Raw genomic sequence first — 16,850 nt, forward strand, 5'->3', positions numbered from 1 at the left:
ATGTCTTATACACCGGAGACCAGAACTGTACACAGTATTCTAAGTGTGGTCGAACTAGTGACTTGTATAGAGGTAAAATTATGTTCTCCTCATGAGCATCTATGCCTCTTTTAATACATCCCATTATTTTATTTGCCTTTGTAGCAGCTGCCTGACACTGGCCACTGAATATGAGTCTGTCATCCACCCATACACCCAGGTCTTTTTCATTGATGGTTTTGCCCAGAGTTTTAGAATTAAGCACATAGTTATACATCTTATTACTTCTACCCAAGTGCATGACCTTACATTTATCCCCATTAAAGCTCATTTGCCATTTATCAGCCCAAGCTTCTAGTTTACATAAATCATCCTGTAATATAAAATTATGCACGTGAACACTGTATATATTGTACAGGTTATACAGTGATCAATGACATTATACACAGGAGCTCTGTATATAGTGTCAGTTTAAAGGTAATGCAGTGATCACTGGTGACAATGTACACAGGACCGCTGTATATAACAGTGTATAGTGTCAGTGTACAGGTAACACACTGATTCACCTGTGACATCTCAAGGTGAAGTCCTTCATCTTTGCTTTTCATCTTCATCCAGCACAGACTGCCATCACTTCTTGCAGCCAGGTCTTGTCTCTGCAGGAAATAACACAGTTATATAGAACACTGCTTGCAGAGCACATTACTTAATTTTTTCCCAACCTCTACACTACACCAGATGGAGACAAAAAAGGCGACATAGTGTCGCTTTGCACAGTAACAGGACCCCCCTTAATTTAAAACAGTATCCTCAAAAAATAGATAAATACATGACTGCAGTAATAATATCCTTTAATTAGCACCTATGGTAATAACATCCCCATCCTGGCCCCTGTGTGTTTCATTCCCAGCTCGAGCCATATGTTCTCCCATCCTGGCCCCATGTGTTCTCCTATCCTGCCCTCATCAGTATCCATTCTGCCCCATGTGATGTCCCATGATCCTGTCCCATCTGTCCCGTGATCCTGCTCCATCTGTCCCATGATTCTGCCCCTTGATCCTGCCCCATCTGTCTCCATTGTATCCTCCTGCATCATGTTTCTCCATCCTGCCCCGTTTCTCCATCCTGCCCCATGTCTCCATCCTGCACCATTATCCTGCACCATGTGTCTCTAAACTGCCCCATGATTCTGCCCCATCTGTTTCCATCCTGCCCCATGATCCTGTCCCATCTGTCTCCATCCTACCCCTTGATCCTGCCCCCTGTGTCTCCATTCTTGCCCCCTGTGTCTCCATTCTTGCCCCCTGTGTCTTTATTCTTCACCGTCTCTCCTATCCTGCCCCACCTGCCACTTTCAATAAAAATAAAAATAAACTTTCTCCTTACCTGGACGCGCTCCTGCGACGATGATCCCTTAACGCAGTCCAGGCATGCACTAGCCGGTGAATGACAATGATCTAATATGCCTCCGACGTGCGCGCTGACGTCAGCTGTCAGCCTGGGCCCGCACCGCAATAGAGTTTAACTGAACCTGCGTCTCGGACGCAGGTTCAGTTTCTACAGCGGCAGGATCCTGCCGCTGGGGCCCGATGACCAGAAGAGACGGGGCCTGATGTGGGCCCCCTCTGGTCATCGGGCCCCATACGCCAGTCAGGGCAGTAATGCCCTGTTGACAGCCCTGCCCACAGTACCGCCATCCCCCCACCCACAGTATAATGTGCCCACAGTACCTCCATTCCCCCACATACAGTATAATGTTCCCTTTCGCCATCCACTCCACAAACAGTATAATGTTCCCACAGTACCGCCATCTCCTACACACAGTATAATGTTCCCACAGTACCACCATCCCCTCCACACAGAGGATAATGTTCCCACAGTATCGCCATCCCCCCACACAGTATAATCTTCCCACAGCACCTCCATCTCCCCACATAGTGTAATATTCCCACAGTACCACCATCCCCCTACAGTGTATTGTTCCCATAGTACCGACTTCCCCCCACACACAGTGTAATGTTCCCACAGTACTGCCTTTTCCCACACAGTATATTGTTCCCCCTAGTTCCGCCATCCTCCCACATAGTGTAATGTTCCCACAGTATCGCAATCCCCCACACAGTGTAATGCCCCCATTGTGTACCTGTATTGAGTGACCAGATACAAGACACAAACATATAGAAAGCAGAAGTAACTAAAATCATTATTTATTTCCCTGATAATGGTGGGGAATTGTGATAACTATAGCAACCGTGAATAATACAAAACAGGGTGATTACGAGGTGAAATATACAATATCATAAAATGAATTCTCTGACTCAATATCACTGTAATAGCAGCATCTAACCATATGTTACGTTAGCTACTGACAAGGGTGATGGTTCCAACACATATAGGCCTCAACACTACCTCTATTGTGAGCACAGGTCATAGTGGAAGTCTCCAGTTCTTACTATTAGGCCACGTCCTCCTGACAGTCTATTAAGGCTCGCTGAACTGCTTTCACTTCAACCGGCCCCTGTCCTGACTGTTGTAGTCTCCAGGACCAACCCCTGTACAGGTACATCAGTGCTTTAAGCAATGTCCCAGATCACTCGCACCTCCTGTTCTTCACTGCAGGCATATACTCCCGAGCAAAACCTACTCTCGCATCTTTGGTGCTTGACCAACGGCTGACGTCTCAAGTACCTGAAGTAGTGAGGGTTCGGACTTGGCTGTTACCTGGAGTAGTCTGGCCTCCGGGTCTTGTCTGGCGCAGGTCTGGTTCTTGTGCTTTGGCTTGCATAGCCTGGTTTCTGGGACTCATCTGGTGCCGCCTGGGTTCTGCTTCCTGGCATGCCACAACCCGCTGCCTCAAGCAATTTACCACAGCCTCGAACCTCAGCCTCAGTTTTTCACACTTCCTGCCCGTTCTTTGCTTGCCAACAAGTTTGTTCCTTTTTTTTGTACGGGCCTTTTATATCAAGAAACTGCATCTTCAAAGTACCATCTAGATTCTTCCTTGCTGAAAATCTCCCTCTTCCCATTGATTCCTCAGGGTCCTGCCTGGTTGGCAGTCTTCTTGTACAAACGCCGCACAGTGCTGAGAATTCTCGCTTCCTATTGCATACCTTTTTAGACCCTTTATGCAGTATGTATGATGCCATTCACACAGTATAATGTTCAAACAGTGCTGACATCTCACACAAAAGATATTTCCATGGTACCGCCACCCCCCCACACAGTATAATGTTCTCATAGTACCACAAGTCCACCACACACAGTATAATCTTCTTACAGTACCACCATCCCTCCACACAGTATAATGAGAAAACATTATTTTCATGCAGGACAATGCTCCATCACATGCCTCCAACTACTCCACAGCGTGGCTGGCCAGTAAAGGTCTCAAAGAAGAAAAAATAAAGACATGGCCCCCCTTGTTCACCTGATTTGAGCCCCATAGAGAACCTGTGGTCCCTCATAAAATGTGAGATCTACAGGGAGGGAAAACAGTCCACCTCTCGGAACAGTGTCTGGGAGGCGGTGGTGGCTGCTGTACGCAATGTTGGTCGTAAACAGATCCAGCAACTGACAATCTATGGATGGAAGGCAGCTGAGTTTCATCATAAAGAAAGGTGGCTATATTGGTCACTAATTTTTTGGGGGTTTTGTTTTTGCATGTCAAGAATGTTTATTCCTAAATTTTGTGCAGTTATAGTGGTTTACCTGGTGAAAATAAACAAGTGAGATGGGAATATATTTGGTTTTTATTAAGTTGCCTAATAATTCTGCACAGTAATAGTTACCTGCACAAACAGATATCCTCCTAAGATAGCCAAATCTAAAAAAAAAAAACCACTCCAACTTCCAAAAATATTAAGCTTTGATATTTATGAGTCTTTTGAGTTGATTGAGAACATAGTTGTTGATCAATAATGAAAATAATCCTCTAAAATACAACTTGCCTAATAATTCTGCACACAGTGTAGTAAGTGAGAAATACAGACTTTTGGTCTATGTAGTTGCAGACTTAAATTAACAAAGGCAGCATGTGGTCTGCAGAGTCAGGAGATATGACTCAGCCAAATATATAAGTTGGAGGGCCCAATTATAGCTATTGCTGTAGGACCTCTGATTTCTATCTACTCCACTGTGTAACGGATAATAAAGTTGTTATGGACGTGATTTCGCGTACATTTGTGCAGTGACTCTGTTTTCCCTATAGTCACGGATACTTCTTTTCTTTTTTCACTTTAAACCTTTTTTTTTACTTTTTTAAACAGTTCTGATTAGTGCGATCATGCAACATACAAGCCTCTGATGGCTCCGGTGATGCACTGTACTACTGTAGTGCCGTGTATCATCACTGCTGTCAGTGAAATACTAACGGCCCCATACACATGAGATAAGTGTTGGCTGAACGGTCATTTGGCAGACGGCCATCTCTCCCGACTCCCCCATACACACAAATATGCCAGCTTTCCTGTGGTCTGTGTGAGAGAGTCGCCTCCAGACTCCTCTAGAGGATGCTGTCTCTGGCCCAGCCTAATAGACCTTCATACATTGCAGGCCCAGACACCATTATTAGGCATGTAAGTATCTTAGTAACTAGGTCGCCTCATTCTATCAAATACCTCGGGGCAGGGGGCATTCAGCCGAACTGTGTCACACCTTCTTAGATGCCATGTTTGCTTTTCACAGCAGCAAGTGGTTAAAGGGAATCTGTCACCCCAAAATTCGCCTATAAGCTTTGGCCACCAGCATCAGGGGCTTATCTACAGCATTCTGTAATGCTGTAGATAAGCCCCCGATGTATCCTGAAAGATGAGAAAAAGAGGTTAGATTATACTCACCCAGGGGCGGTCCTGATGCGGTCCGGTCCGATGATCGTCATGGTCCGGGTCCAGCACCTCTCATCTTCATACGATGACGTCCTCTTCTTGTCTTCACGCTGCGGCTCCTGCGCAGGCATACTTTGCCCTGTTGAGGGCAGAGCAAAGTACTGCATTGTGCAGGCTCCGGGAAAGGTCAGAGAGGCCCTGCAGTACTTTGCTCTGCCCTCAACATTGCAAATCAGTATGCCTGCGCTGGAGCCGCAGAAGGAAGCAAAGAAGAGGATGTCATCGTATGAAGATGGGAGGCGCTGGACCTGGACCGCGACGATCATCGGACCGGACCGCAGCGGGACCACTCCTAGGGGAGTATAATCTAACCTGTTTTTCTTATCTTTCAGGTTACATCGGGGGCTTATCTACAGCATTACAGATTGCTGTAGATAAGCCCCTGATTCCGGTGGCCTTAGCTTACAGGCAAATTTTGGGGTGACAGATTCCCCTTAAACTGCCAGGGTTTTTGTTGCAGCCGCACCTGTGTCGTCCCTGCAGTGTACATGTATGCTCTTGTGCACAAAAGAGTTAAAAAAAAAAAGCAAATGTTTGACTCTTCTGCTTTTTTATATTATTCCCTTTTTACAAGAATTTGTTGATGACAATTTCCTTTTTAAACATTTTATTATCTGCTTATCTCTGCCGTTTTTCCTGTATTTTAGGAAACCCTAAGGCCAGAAATAAACCCTATAAAACCCTGTACATGGTGAGTTTGGGATCATATAATTTCTGTTCGCGCTGTTTGTGGAAATAAAAAATCTTTTATAAAAGCCCCAAACTTGTGTGGGTGAATCAGACCTGAGATCTAACGTGATAGAAGATTACAGTGCGGGGAAGACGGGAAACCTTCATATAGAGGCCGGTGGGGATGGAGTCAGTGACGGACTCTGGACAAATCTGTTTCTAGAGCCGTAGTAGAAGATGAAGATGTCGTCCTCATCATGGAGTCGTTATTTCTCCTGTCACGTGTAATGAATATCTCCTGCAGTATTGCTAATGCCGATTCCAGTGTCGGTAAATGAGAGGAGAATTAGCGTTATGGAAGATGAGTCTATGAGAAACGTATTCAGCTGCCGACTCCGAGGGAGAAACTGCTTGTTGTCTGTGGCCTAAATATATAGGTTTTATTAGTAGATGGAAAGAAGAAAACTGAATAAAATAATAAATCTCCTCATACATTTCCCTTATTATCTCCAGTAATTGTATTATTACACAGGATGTGATGTTACATCGGCTCATCTTCTTCTCATTCAGGTCTCTACAATATCGGATCCTCTCAGTGAAGATCTTCTACAGAAGAAAATTTTCCTGATTTACCCATCAAAGATGGATATGGACAGAGACAAGATGGAGGAGAGGATATTACACCTCACCCTAGAGATCCTCTTCCGGCTTACTGGAGAGGTGAGAGATTCTGATGACGTCACATTACATCATTCTTATCTATGGGAAAAGTGGAACGCCCGCCAGGGCCGTGGGGTACTCGGTACCGGGTCCAGTACTTAAAGGGATGTGTCACGGTGGCTGCGACCTGGACTGTGGCTCTGAGCGCCCATGTTAAAGGGAAGGTCTTTAAAGGGGTTTGTGAAATAAGAAATGTTCGTGACGCCACCTGTGGTATTCGGTCAGGGATGACCAACACTGCTTAAAGGGGTCCTCTGGGGTGATGTTATGGCAGCTGGGATGGTATGGCTTCCCACAGTTGAAGCTGGGTCCAAAGGGCTCCTGGTGTAGTTGGGACAGGTGGTAGGTTGTGTAAAAAGAAACAGAGGACACAAGTTGCAGTCTCTTTACCTCTTTACTGTGGAATTCAGGCAGCCACAGTCTCGGGTACCGAATCACAGGTGCTGGTATGGTCCCGCCTGCTTGGAAGTGACTCAGGAATCCACCTAACCAGGTGGGGTTGGAAGTATTCCTTTTAGCGCTGTCTTGTAGTCTCTTGCTGTCTTAGGCCTCACACGAGGTCTTCACGTTCTCTCTGTCCCCCAGGTTAGTAGGACACTAACCCGCATGACTGGTAACTCGAGCCTTTTTACAGGGTCTCTCAGGATGACTCCAGACTCTATCAGTTACTGTGCCTTCAGGTGTTAACGGTGGACAGGTGACTTGAAATCTAGCTGTCCACCGGTTTCTGCCATGGGGCATGAAGTTATCCCCACAACCTCGGTCTTCCGGCTACCGGTATATGCGCTCAGCGTGGAGGAAGCTCAGTAGCAGCTTCTTCCTCCAGCTTTTCACTCTCCTTTGCTCCTTCCTCCTTCACGTTCTCTACAAACTGTTCTTTTCCTTTCTTTCCTTTCCAGGAGCTGCAGTACCTCACGTGGCTGCACGGCCCCTCTGTCTTCCTGACTCCCCTCTGTCTCTCTGACAGACTGACTAACTCCTCCTCCAGACCAAATATATATCTAGGGAAGCTCCCCTGAAACTGGGTTCAGAGCTCCCCCTTCTGGCCTCGAGTTAGAACAGTGTTGCGTGTGCTGAATACCTGATAGAGGGATCCTTCCTCGCTTCCAAGCATGACATTACTCTCCCCATGAGGAAAGCAATGCCACTGTAACAACCGGTTACCTGGGGTGTTACAATAACAGATGGACAGAACTGGAGAGGTGAGGACTCTGGAAATATCTGTAGTGAGATTTATTAATGTGTCTCTCCATAACCAGGATTACACAGTAGTGAAGAAGACCTCTAGCGAGTGCTCTCAGGACCCTGTGTCTGAGGGATGGGGAAGACCCCTGAGGCCAATATCGATGCCTCCACCTCACCCCCTGGTAAATGTGGACATCAATGACCAGAAGATCCTAGAACTCGCCTACAAGATGATTGAGCTGCTGACTGGAGAGGTGACACTGTTGGGAATGTTGGGACATTATACAGTAACACTATGAAGGTATCAGGGGAATGATGGTATCATTGTATGTGTCAGATTTCTATAAGGTGTCAGGATGTCGCTGTCTATTTCTCCATGGAGGAGTGGGAGTATTTAGAAGGACATAAAGATCTCTATAAGGACATTGTGATGAAGGTTCCACAGCCCCTCACATCACCAGGTAATAGACAGAACTAAATGGACATGGAATATTATTATCTGTATGTAAAGAATAAATTCAGTACTTGTATGTGTTTCCTCCAGTTCTATCCAGTAAGATGACAACACCAGAGAGATGTTCCCGTCCTCTTCTTCCACAGGACTCTAAGCCAGAAAATCGCATTGTTCCTCCGGATGATCAGGTAGATGGAGAGAAGGTGACATGAGATCTCCCCTGTGATGTGTAGACGGCTGTGGAGGTCTTGTGCTCAGTCTTGTTTTATCCACAAGTATTATGTTTTATACTTACAATCATAGTTTCCGTTATACTTCATTGCTCCTTGGGTTTCCATGTGTAAATTCTAAAAAGGATGATCCCTCTACACTGTGACATCCCTTCAAATATTTGTAGACAGTTATTAAGTCTCCTCTTAACCTTCCTTTTTACAAGTTAAAACATAGTTAGCAAGGCCGAAAAAAGACATTTGTCCATCCAGTTCAGCCTATATTCCGTCAGAATAAATCCCCAGATCTTCGTCCTTCTAAAGAACCTAACAACTGAAAGATACAATATTTTTACGCTCCAGGAAGACATCCAGGCCTCTCTACAAACCCTCGACTGAGTTCGCCATCACCACCTCCTCAGGCAAGGAATTCCAGATTCTCACTGCCCTAACAGTAAAGAATCCACTTCTATGTTGGTGGAAAAACCTTCTCTTCTCCAGACGCAGAGAATGCCCCCTTGTGACCGTCACCTTGGTATAAACAGATCCTCGGAGAGATATTTGTATTGTCCCCTTATATACTTATACATGGTTATTAGATCACCACTCAGTCGTCTTTTTTTCTAGACTAAATAATCATAATTTTGCTAATCTCTCTGGGTATTGTAGTTCCTCCATTCCCTTTATTAATTTTGTTGCCCTCCTTTGTACTCGCTCTAGTTCCATTATATCCTTACTGAGCACTGGTGCCCAAAACTGTACACAGTACTCCATGTGCTGTCTAACCACGGGTTTGTACAGAGGCAGTATAATGCTCTCATCATGTGTATCCAGAACACTTTTAATGCACCCCTTGATCCTGTTTGCTTTTTCAGCCGCTGCCTGGCACTGGCTGCTCCAGGTAAGTTTTTCATTAACTAGGATCCGCAAGTGCTTTAACCATTCCACGTAGGAAATACTTTGCAGTCCGCTCACCAACCTGGTAGCTCTTCTCTTCTCTGAACTTGCTCCCACTTTTCAATGTTTTTTTTTAAATGTGGTACCTAGAACTCAACACAGTATTCCAGAAGAGATCTGACCAAGGAGGAGTAGACGAGAATAATTAGTTGATGTGATCTAGACTCTGTGCTTCTCTTAATACATCACAGAACTTGTGTAATGAGAACGGTGGAGATGGCAGGATTAAAGCTTGTTAGGGCACATGAAATGTGTTCTTGCCTTAGTTGTCTGCCGCCAAATTATATATTGGAGGTTTACGGCCGGAGGAATCACAGGACATGGACAATGAGTCATGTTTCAAATGAATTCTGGTTTATTTGTTGAAATGTACAATAATTTATAGGAAAAATAAGGGGCTTTACCACACATTACCTCATTGCCTGATCTCATAATTATTTCTAGTCTTTGCTGACGTCTGTCGCCCACATGTTACTATCTACCGTATTTTTTGGATTATAAGACGCTCCGGATTATAAGATGCACCACAAAGTTTGAGGATAAAAATATGAAAAATCTTTTTTTTTTAATAAAATGGTGGGGTTTCTTATAATCCATGCTTCTTATTGCTTACCGGGGGTGGTAGCTGTGGTGAAGTGGGGTCCCAGGGTCGCTGGTGGAGGAGGCAAGCATGCGCAGATGGAGATCTCCTGAGATCTTGGTGCCAAGATCTCCATCTGCGCATGCGTACCGCCCCCCCCTTGGCGGCCATTTTCCCAAAGTCCACTGCACAGGAAATCATGGAACTGCAGGGGGCTCTGGCCTTTCACAAAATGTCGACAGAGCACCGTCAGGCACCCGCAGCACTGCTGGGAACCCCCTCATCCCAGTCTGCAGCAATGGTACTGGTAAGGTATGTACGCATTATATTTGTCTTTGTTAAAATTATTTATTTAAAGAATAAGATTAAAAAAACTGCGTGGGGGACCCCTCTATTCTTGATAACCAACCTTGCTGAAGATGACAGTTGAGAGTTTTGCCTGGCTGGTTATAGAAAATACAAGGTAGCCCAGCCATTTTTTTCATTTATTTATTTATAGAGCAGGGGCTCCTGTTATCACTGTTATTATTAGCAGCAGGGGAAGACTGATGGGAATAATAGCCCCATCACCCACCGCCTGCTGTCTCTTTTATTACTTAAATATAACTCATCATTCCCCTCTGCTTGCGCCGATTGCCGGTAGAGCAGGGGAAAATGATGAGAGCCGTGTTCAGCACCCGGCGCCGGGGAACAGCGCTTACTGTATCACTTCTTACCTGGCACCCGTCCGTGTGGTACTGTTGAGGCTCACGCATGCCACAGTTGTGCCACACATATTAAAAACACAGGAAATATCAGGACGGGTCAAGAGGCCTTATGTCGGGTGCTGTCACGCACTAAAAGACGCTTTTTATTACTAAAAATAGTTCCATATTTTGGCCCACAAAGTTATGTGAGGTCTTGTTTTTGTGGGACGAGTTGACATTTTTATTGGTACCATTTTCAGGCACATGACCTATTTTGATCACTTTCTATTCCGATTTTTGGGAGGCAGTGTTGGGGCACACGAGATGCGTCTGTTGTCATCTTAATTGTCTGCTGCCAAATTGTATCTTGGAGGTTTACGGCCAGAGAAAACACAGGACAGGAGCGAGTCATGTATCAAATGATTTCTGGTTTTATTAGTCGAGATGCACAGTATTTATAGAGGGAAATCCGGTGTTTTCCACACAATTACATCATTGCTTACTAATTACTGCTAGTCATTGATGATTCCTGCCGCCCACATGTCTTTATCTTTGTCATTATCTGTATTATGATGGTTATTACTCTAATGGTCATTGCTGCAATGGTTATCGCTCTAATGACTAATGCTGGGTCAAGCTGACATCTGTCTTGCACGTATTGTATTGATCTTTGGTTTATGATGGGAGTGATATCCCCTAGTACAGGTACATTTACTCTTGATAAGCGCAATGGGTTACACAATCATGCCAGAGTCCACTGAATGTTTTAGGCCTCTTTCACACTTCAGTCTTTTGGCGTCAGTTTGAATCCGCCGTTTTCTTTAAATAGCGGATCCACCATTTTTTTGGGGCGGATCCGCTATTTTCCCATAGACTTGCATTAGCGACGGATTGTGGCGGATGGTCGTCCGTTCCATCCGCCATGTGACGGATCCGTCGAGATTTGGCGGACGTCATCTAGACACAGACAGACATTGTAACATTTTTTGTCTGCGTCAAAATGGCGGTTTGCGACGGATCCGTCGCGTCCGCCATTCCATAGAATGGGCGCCTATGGGCGACGGATCCGTCGCGACCGTCATTTCGGCGGATCCGTCGCCCCAATCCGCTTTTTCAATTGTGCATGCTCCAAAAAGTAGATACTTTTCCCAGACAACCCCCAAGTAATGGATCCGTCAAAAAACCGGATCCGTTAGAACCGCTTTCTCAACAATTATGTTGACTATGTCGGAGCAGACTGGCGCCAAACAACTGAAGTGTGAAAGAAGCCTTATCTAACCTGCTAGAGCACACATAAGTACTTCATTTGATACATATTTAGCAAAGCCACCATTTTTAATGTAAGTGTCCATTTTGTATATGTTCATAATCAAATAATATCAAATACATATGCTTAACAGCAGAATGAACAAAAATCAGCAATTCATGAATTTCTTTTAGGGGGGCTGTTTACGCCGTTCCATGTGTGGTAAAGTTGATAAGGCAGTTTTACAGCGATATATCATTTATATAGTTTTTTTTTATGTTTTGGCGCTTTTATACAATAAAAACTATTTTATAGAAAAAATAATTATTTTTCCATCACTTTATTCTGAGAGCTATAACTTTTTTTTTTTTCCACTGATGGAGCTGTACGGCGGCTTCTTTTTCGCGGGACAAGATGTAGTTTTTAGTGTTACCATGTCCAAACTTTTGTTAAAAAAAACCAACTGGTGCCATTTTCCGATACCCGTAGCGTCTCCAAATTTCATGATCTGGGGTTGGGTGAGGGCTTATTTTTTGCGCGCCGAGCTGATGTTTTTAATGATACCATTGTTGTGCAGATACGATCTTTGTTCGCCCGTTATTGCATTGTAATGCAATGCCGTGTCAACAAAAAAAAAATTCATAATTCTGGCTTTTTTTTTTCTCACTAGCGATCAGGTTAATCCTTTTTTTTTTTTTTGATAGATCGGGCGATTCTGAATACGGCAATACCAAATATGTGTATGTTTGATTTTATTTTTATTGTTTTGAATGGGGCGAAAGGGGTGTGATTTGAACTTTTATATTTTTTTATTTTTTTGCATATTTTTTAAAACTTTTTTTTTTTTACTTTTGCATACTTCAATAGTCTCCATGGGAGACTAGACTAGAAGCTGCCACAACCCAATCAGCTCTGCTACATAGAGGCGATAATCAGTTTGCCTGTATGTAGCAGATTTACTCACTTGCTATGAGCACCGACCACTGGGTGGCGCTCACAGCAAGCCGGCACTGATAACCATAGAGGTCTCCAGGAAACCTCCGGTTGTCATGCCAACACACCAGTGACCCTTGATCATGTGACGGGGTCACCAGTGGGCGTATTTCCACCGCGATTGCCGGAAGCGCATGTTAAATGCCGCTGTCAGCGTTTGACAGCGGCACTTAATAGGTTAATAGCAGCGGGTGGATTGCGATTCCATCCACGGCTATTCCGGCACATGTGAGCTACTCAAAACAGCTGTTGTGTGCCAGGAAAGATGTGAGCTCACCGCCGGAACCTACATCAAAGGGAGGGAGTCCGACATCGGCGTAAATGTACGCCCAATGTCGGAAAGGGGTTAAATTTTCTTTTTTACTTTGTCCCACTATGGGATAATCATTTTTTCCAGGCTAATCGCTTCTATATCATATAGATGAAGCAGCATCCTCATGCTGTAGAAACTGTCAGCTCTGCACTGACAGAGAGACTTGCTGATCATGTACTGCACATGATCAGCAAGTTTCCTAGCTCTGGTGACCCGGATGTCATCATGATGACATTGGGTCACCTTGGCAACAATCGGACCCCCGCATCGTGCCGCGGGGTCTCCAATCCAAAGGCAAAGGGGCTGTCAGTCCTCTGCCGGCTTTTAGAATGCTGCAATCGTGTTTGATCGTAGCATTTTGTGGGTTAATGTACCAGAGACGGTCTGTGACTACTCCTGGTGCCAAGTGCCGGGTGTCAGCTGTCAAAATCAGCTGACACCCGGTGGCGATCGCCCGCACCCCCCTCCCCCTTCCCCATGATAGTGGGCGTTCGCAATGGCGTAATGTTCCGTCCATGGTCAAAAAGGCCCAGGTCACATGGATGGAATATTACTTCCAATATCAGAAAGGGGTTAACATTATTGAGTATTATTCATTATGCAGTGTCAGTGATATATATATATATATATTCAGCAAAGAGTCCATGTTTGAATATCTCCAGATCATATACATATTCTTAACAAGCTGATCATATATGTGACTTCTCCATCTGTCTGTGACTTTTACAATATTTGTTTCAGGGTGAAGATCTGACCCATATTAATACTACAGAGACATATGTGAGAGGTGATGAGCGGTGTAAAGAGGAGATTCCTACATATGACTACCCAGGTGAGTAGTAACCACTAAATGCAGAGAAGTCACAGATTCTTCTCAGTCACCGGCTGTGGCTACTTTATCGGTGGTGTAGTCTGGCCGTATCCCAATTGTGTGATCACCGTTTTCCCTCTAGACCACAACATTCTCCTCCACCAAAACTGTTCAAATGAGTTTGGACATTGAAAGCCCTTTTCTATAGAACTTACAACCTGGAGGATCCACCTACTTCAAATAGAAGACGCAGATCGTTACCTGCCAAGATCTATAAACTACAAAGCCAAATGACAGTGTACGTAGAATGTGCTAACAAGTTAGAAAATCACTTGAAGAAAATTATTATGATGGGCCTGTAAGAGAAAGGGGAGGGTAATAATGCTGTGTAATAATTATATGGGTACTACGGAATCTGATAGCGTGGGATAAAGCCAGTCTGAGAGCAAAGTTGCGGCAAAAGATGTATTTACTCAAAACAGAAATGTAAACAGAACAAACACAGATATTCCTGCAATAGTAACGAGGTGCTCGGCTCTATATAGTAAATAATAGCAAACAGAACATAATACAGATATTCCTGCAATAGTACACAATATAGTAAATCAAAGCAAACTGAGTAGTGGGGCGTCACCAGTCCAGCAAGGAAATGACATGGAGGTGAACAAGACACTTAAACGAGGAAGTCCACTAAGGTTATTAATGCAAATGCACACAGTACTTAAGTGAGGAAGTCCAGCAAGACCTGATCACACGTGCGCACAGTACTTGATAGTGGGAGTCCAATAAATTGCAGATGGTGCGATGTGTGAATGAAGTCCTGGGAAAGAGCGGACAAGGGGAAAAGAAGGAGAGCGCTATCTAAGCGTAGTAGATGAGTAAATCTTTATTGCAGAGAAAAAGCACAACTTGAATTTTGCTCACCTGGTGTGGTTGTGCAAAGAGGCACAACACTGGGAAACGTTTTGCAAACAAAGGAGATCCTTCCACTGGTGTGCTGCCCGTCGCAGCAGTTCCAGAGGCGAGAGGCAGCTGAAAGGGGCAAGGCAGACCACCGAGTAGTGAGCAGCAGAAGCAGGGAGTTCACCAGAACACAGGCAGAAGCTAGTGAGCCAGCAGCACAAAATACTCAGGCACAGGAGAACACATGACCCGGATTTAAATAATGAGGACAGACAGGAAGTTGCATGACTGGGCAAGATCAAAAACTCCATCTTGGATGAGGACTAACAGGCACAAGGAAAGTCCGGAAACCTTACATGCTGTTGGCTTCCTATAACCCTGATTTCTTATTGGTGAATCTTCCTTCTCTCCCTTCTGTGCTGCTGAATGTGCTCATATGGTCCCTACAAGACCAGGTCCAGTCTTTCTGGCCAAACTTCCCTTCTATGATCGACAACATTAAATGTGCCGTGAGGGCCAAGTGTGAATTTCTGTACAATAACAACAGTTTCCCTTTATCCCGACTTTTCGATTTATTTTAAAACTATTTTCAAACAGGATTGTGATAAACTACATAAAGCACATTACACCTGTGCCAGGGTTTGTGCAGTACAACAAAACATCAGTGATCACATAAAGGTTCAAAGCAAATGTCTTTTAATGTCCAAAACTCACCAAATGATTAGCACACGGTATACTCCGGATAGCAGCCAGGCGTCACAACAGTACGTATGCGAGACCGGTTACTGAAGGTGACTGCACCACCGTGTCACGCTCCGGGGTACCCGGCCTTTTGGCTTGGCTCCGTGTTACTTCACACAGACTGAACCTTGCAGAGCCACCTGCTCTCCAGTTTGCAAACCAAGACTGACACACCCAAACCCTTTGCTGTAGAGCTTTAAATGGAATCTGTAGCCATGGGCCACTTGTAAGACCTGGCCTGGAGGGAACGAACAGCCCCACTGCCATCCTGCAGTTCGCTCTAAAAATAAAAGCCCATGTCTGGTTTTCTTAAATCTGCCTTGGGCAAATAGCTTGTCGAACTCCACACTTATTTTATTTTGCTTTGCAACCACAGCTATGTCTGTGACTGCAATGCACTCCAGCGGCCTTAATTGGCATGGCTCGAGCTCTGGTTTCATGGAATCAGCCAACGTCATAAATTGCATTATGTTTTTGAGCCTAATGAATTGATACTACTGCACAATCTCTCCCGATATGGAGAGCAAAAAATAGTTTCAGAACTCAGTAGATCTTATGGTCCATCATAAATAAGTGCAACTCCGGTTTAGTGATGGAGCTGTCTCCCAAACAAATGTTGTTGTTGGGGAAACAACTTTTTTTTATTCTATGTTTTTTTTTTTGTTACAGGTTCATTTTGTATGGTAGTTCAATAACGGTGGGATTGGCCTGCCACACTTATGTGAGTCTGCAACTACCTGGTTGCCTTTAGAAGGTCTTCACTACCTCTTCCAAATGCCTGAGATCTAAATTTAAGACACGTCAGCTCTGCACTATTATAAAAAGTTCTCTATGAATGTCTAATATTTCTTCTTGAAACTCATCTGACATAAAATATTGGCCTTTATGATTGTTTAGATTGCCAATAGCCACCAAGCTACATACTCTAATTACCCAGAGAGTTTTCACCAGGATAATTGCAAACCAATGGACCTTACAAATTATTTTCCGACATCTCTTGAATCTGACAATACCCTATATTTGGTTGTACACTACTTTCTAGGCGCATGGCAGGGTTAAGAAAAGAAGGAGCACCATTTAGCTTTTTGAACGTAGATCTTGCTGGAATAGTGTGCAGACACTATGTATTGGGAGCACTGTTACCTGGTGACCAAAAGATGGCCACCACGAGAAGCCTTGGCTCTATCTACTCCATTTTCCAAATCCCAGGGATTGCCATGCTCATCACCCTTTAACCCCTTGTGATGCAGTGACCCCTGTAACAGGTAGGGGGCGCTGCATGGTCTCCCCAGTATTCACACGGAGGCGTATTGAGGCCGTGAGAATCCATGGCAGTTGTATGCATGGATGTGATAGTGAGACAGTGTCCGGCATTGTGGTTAATAGAAGGTATGTGTCGCAGAGGAGGAGGTCTTCTGCTCTGTAAGTCTCCCTTGATATGGGGAGATGCTCCCTACAATGCAACCCGGAGTATTTGGTCTTTGGTGCACATGAGCACTAAGATGTTGTTTAGTGAATCTG

The 16,850-nt window shown here is 44.6% G+C and overlaps 1 protein-coding gene across 1 annotated transcript in view; it reads left to right on the forward strand.

Moving 5' to 3' along the window:
• The window catches only part of LOC143766432 (uncharacterized), an 805,019-nt gene that overhangs the window by 491,366 nt on the left and 296,803 nt on the right, over positions 1-16,850 (forward strand). The window contains exons 11-12 of the mRNA XM_077254116.1: positions 7,774-7,897; positions 7,981-8,078. Of these exons, the coding sequence (XP_077110231.1) occupies positions 7,774-7,897; positions 7,981-8,078 (222 nt within the window). The remainder of the gene's footprint in view (positions 1-7,773; positions 7,898-7,980; positions 8,079-16,850) is intronic.

This window comes from Ranitomeya variabilis, chromosome 4 (assembly GCF_051348905.1).
Source record: "Ranitomeya variabilis isolate aRanVar5 chromosome 4, aRanVar5.hap1, whole genome shotgun sequence".
In the NCBI taxonomy this organism is placed as follows: domain Eukaryota; kingdom Metazoa; phylum Chordata; class Amphibia; order Anura; family Dendrobatidae; genus Ranitomeya; species Ranitomeya variabilis.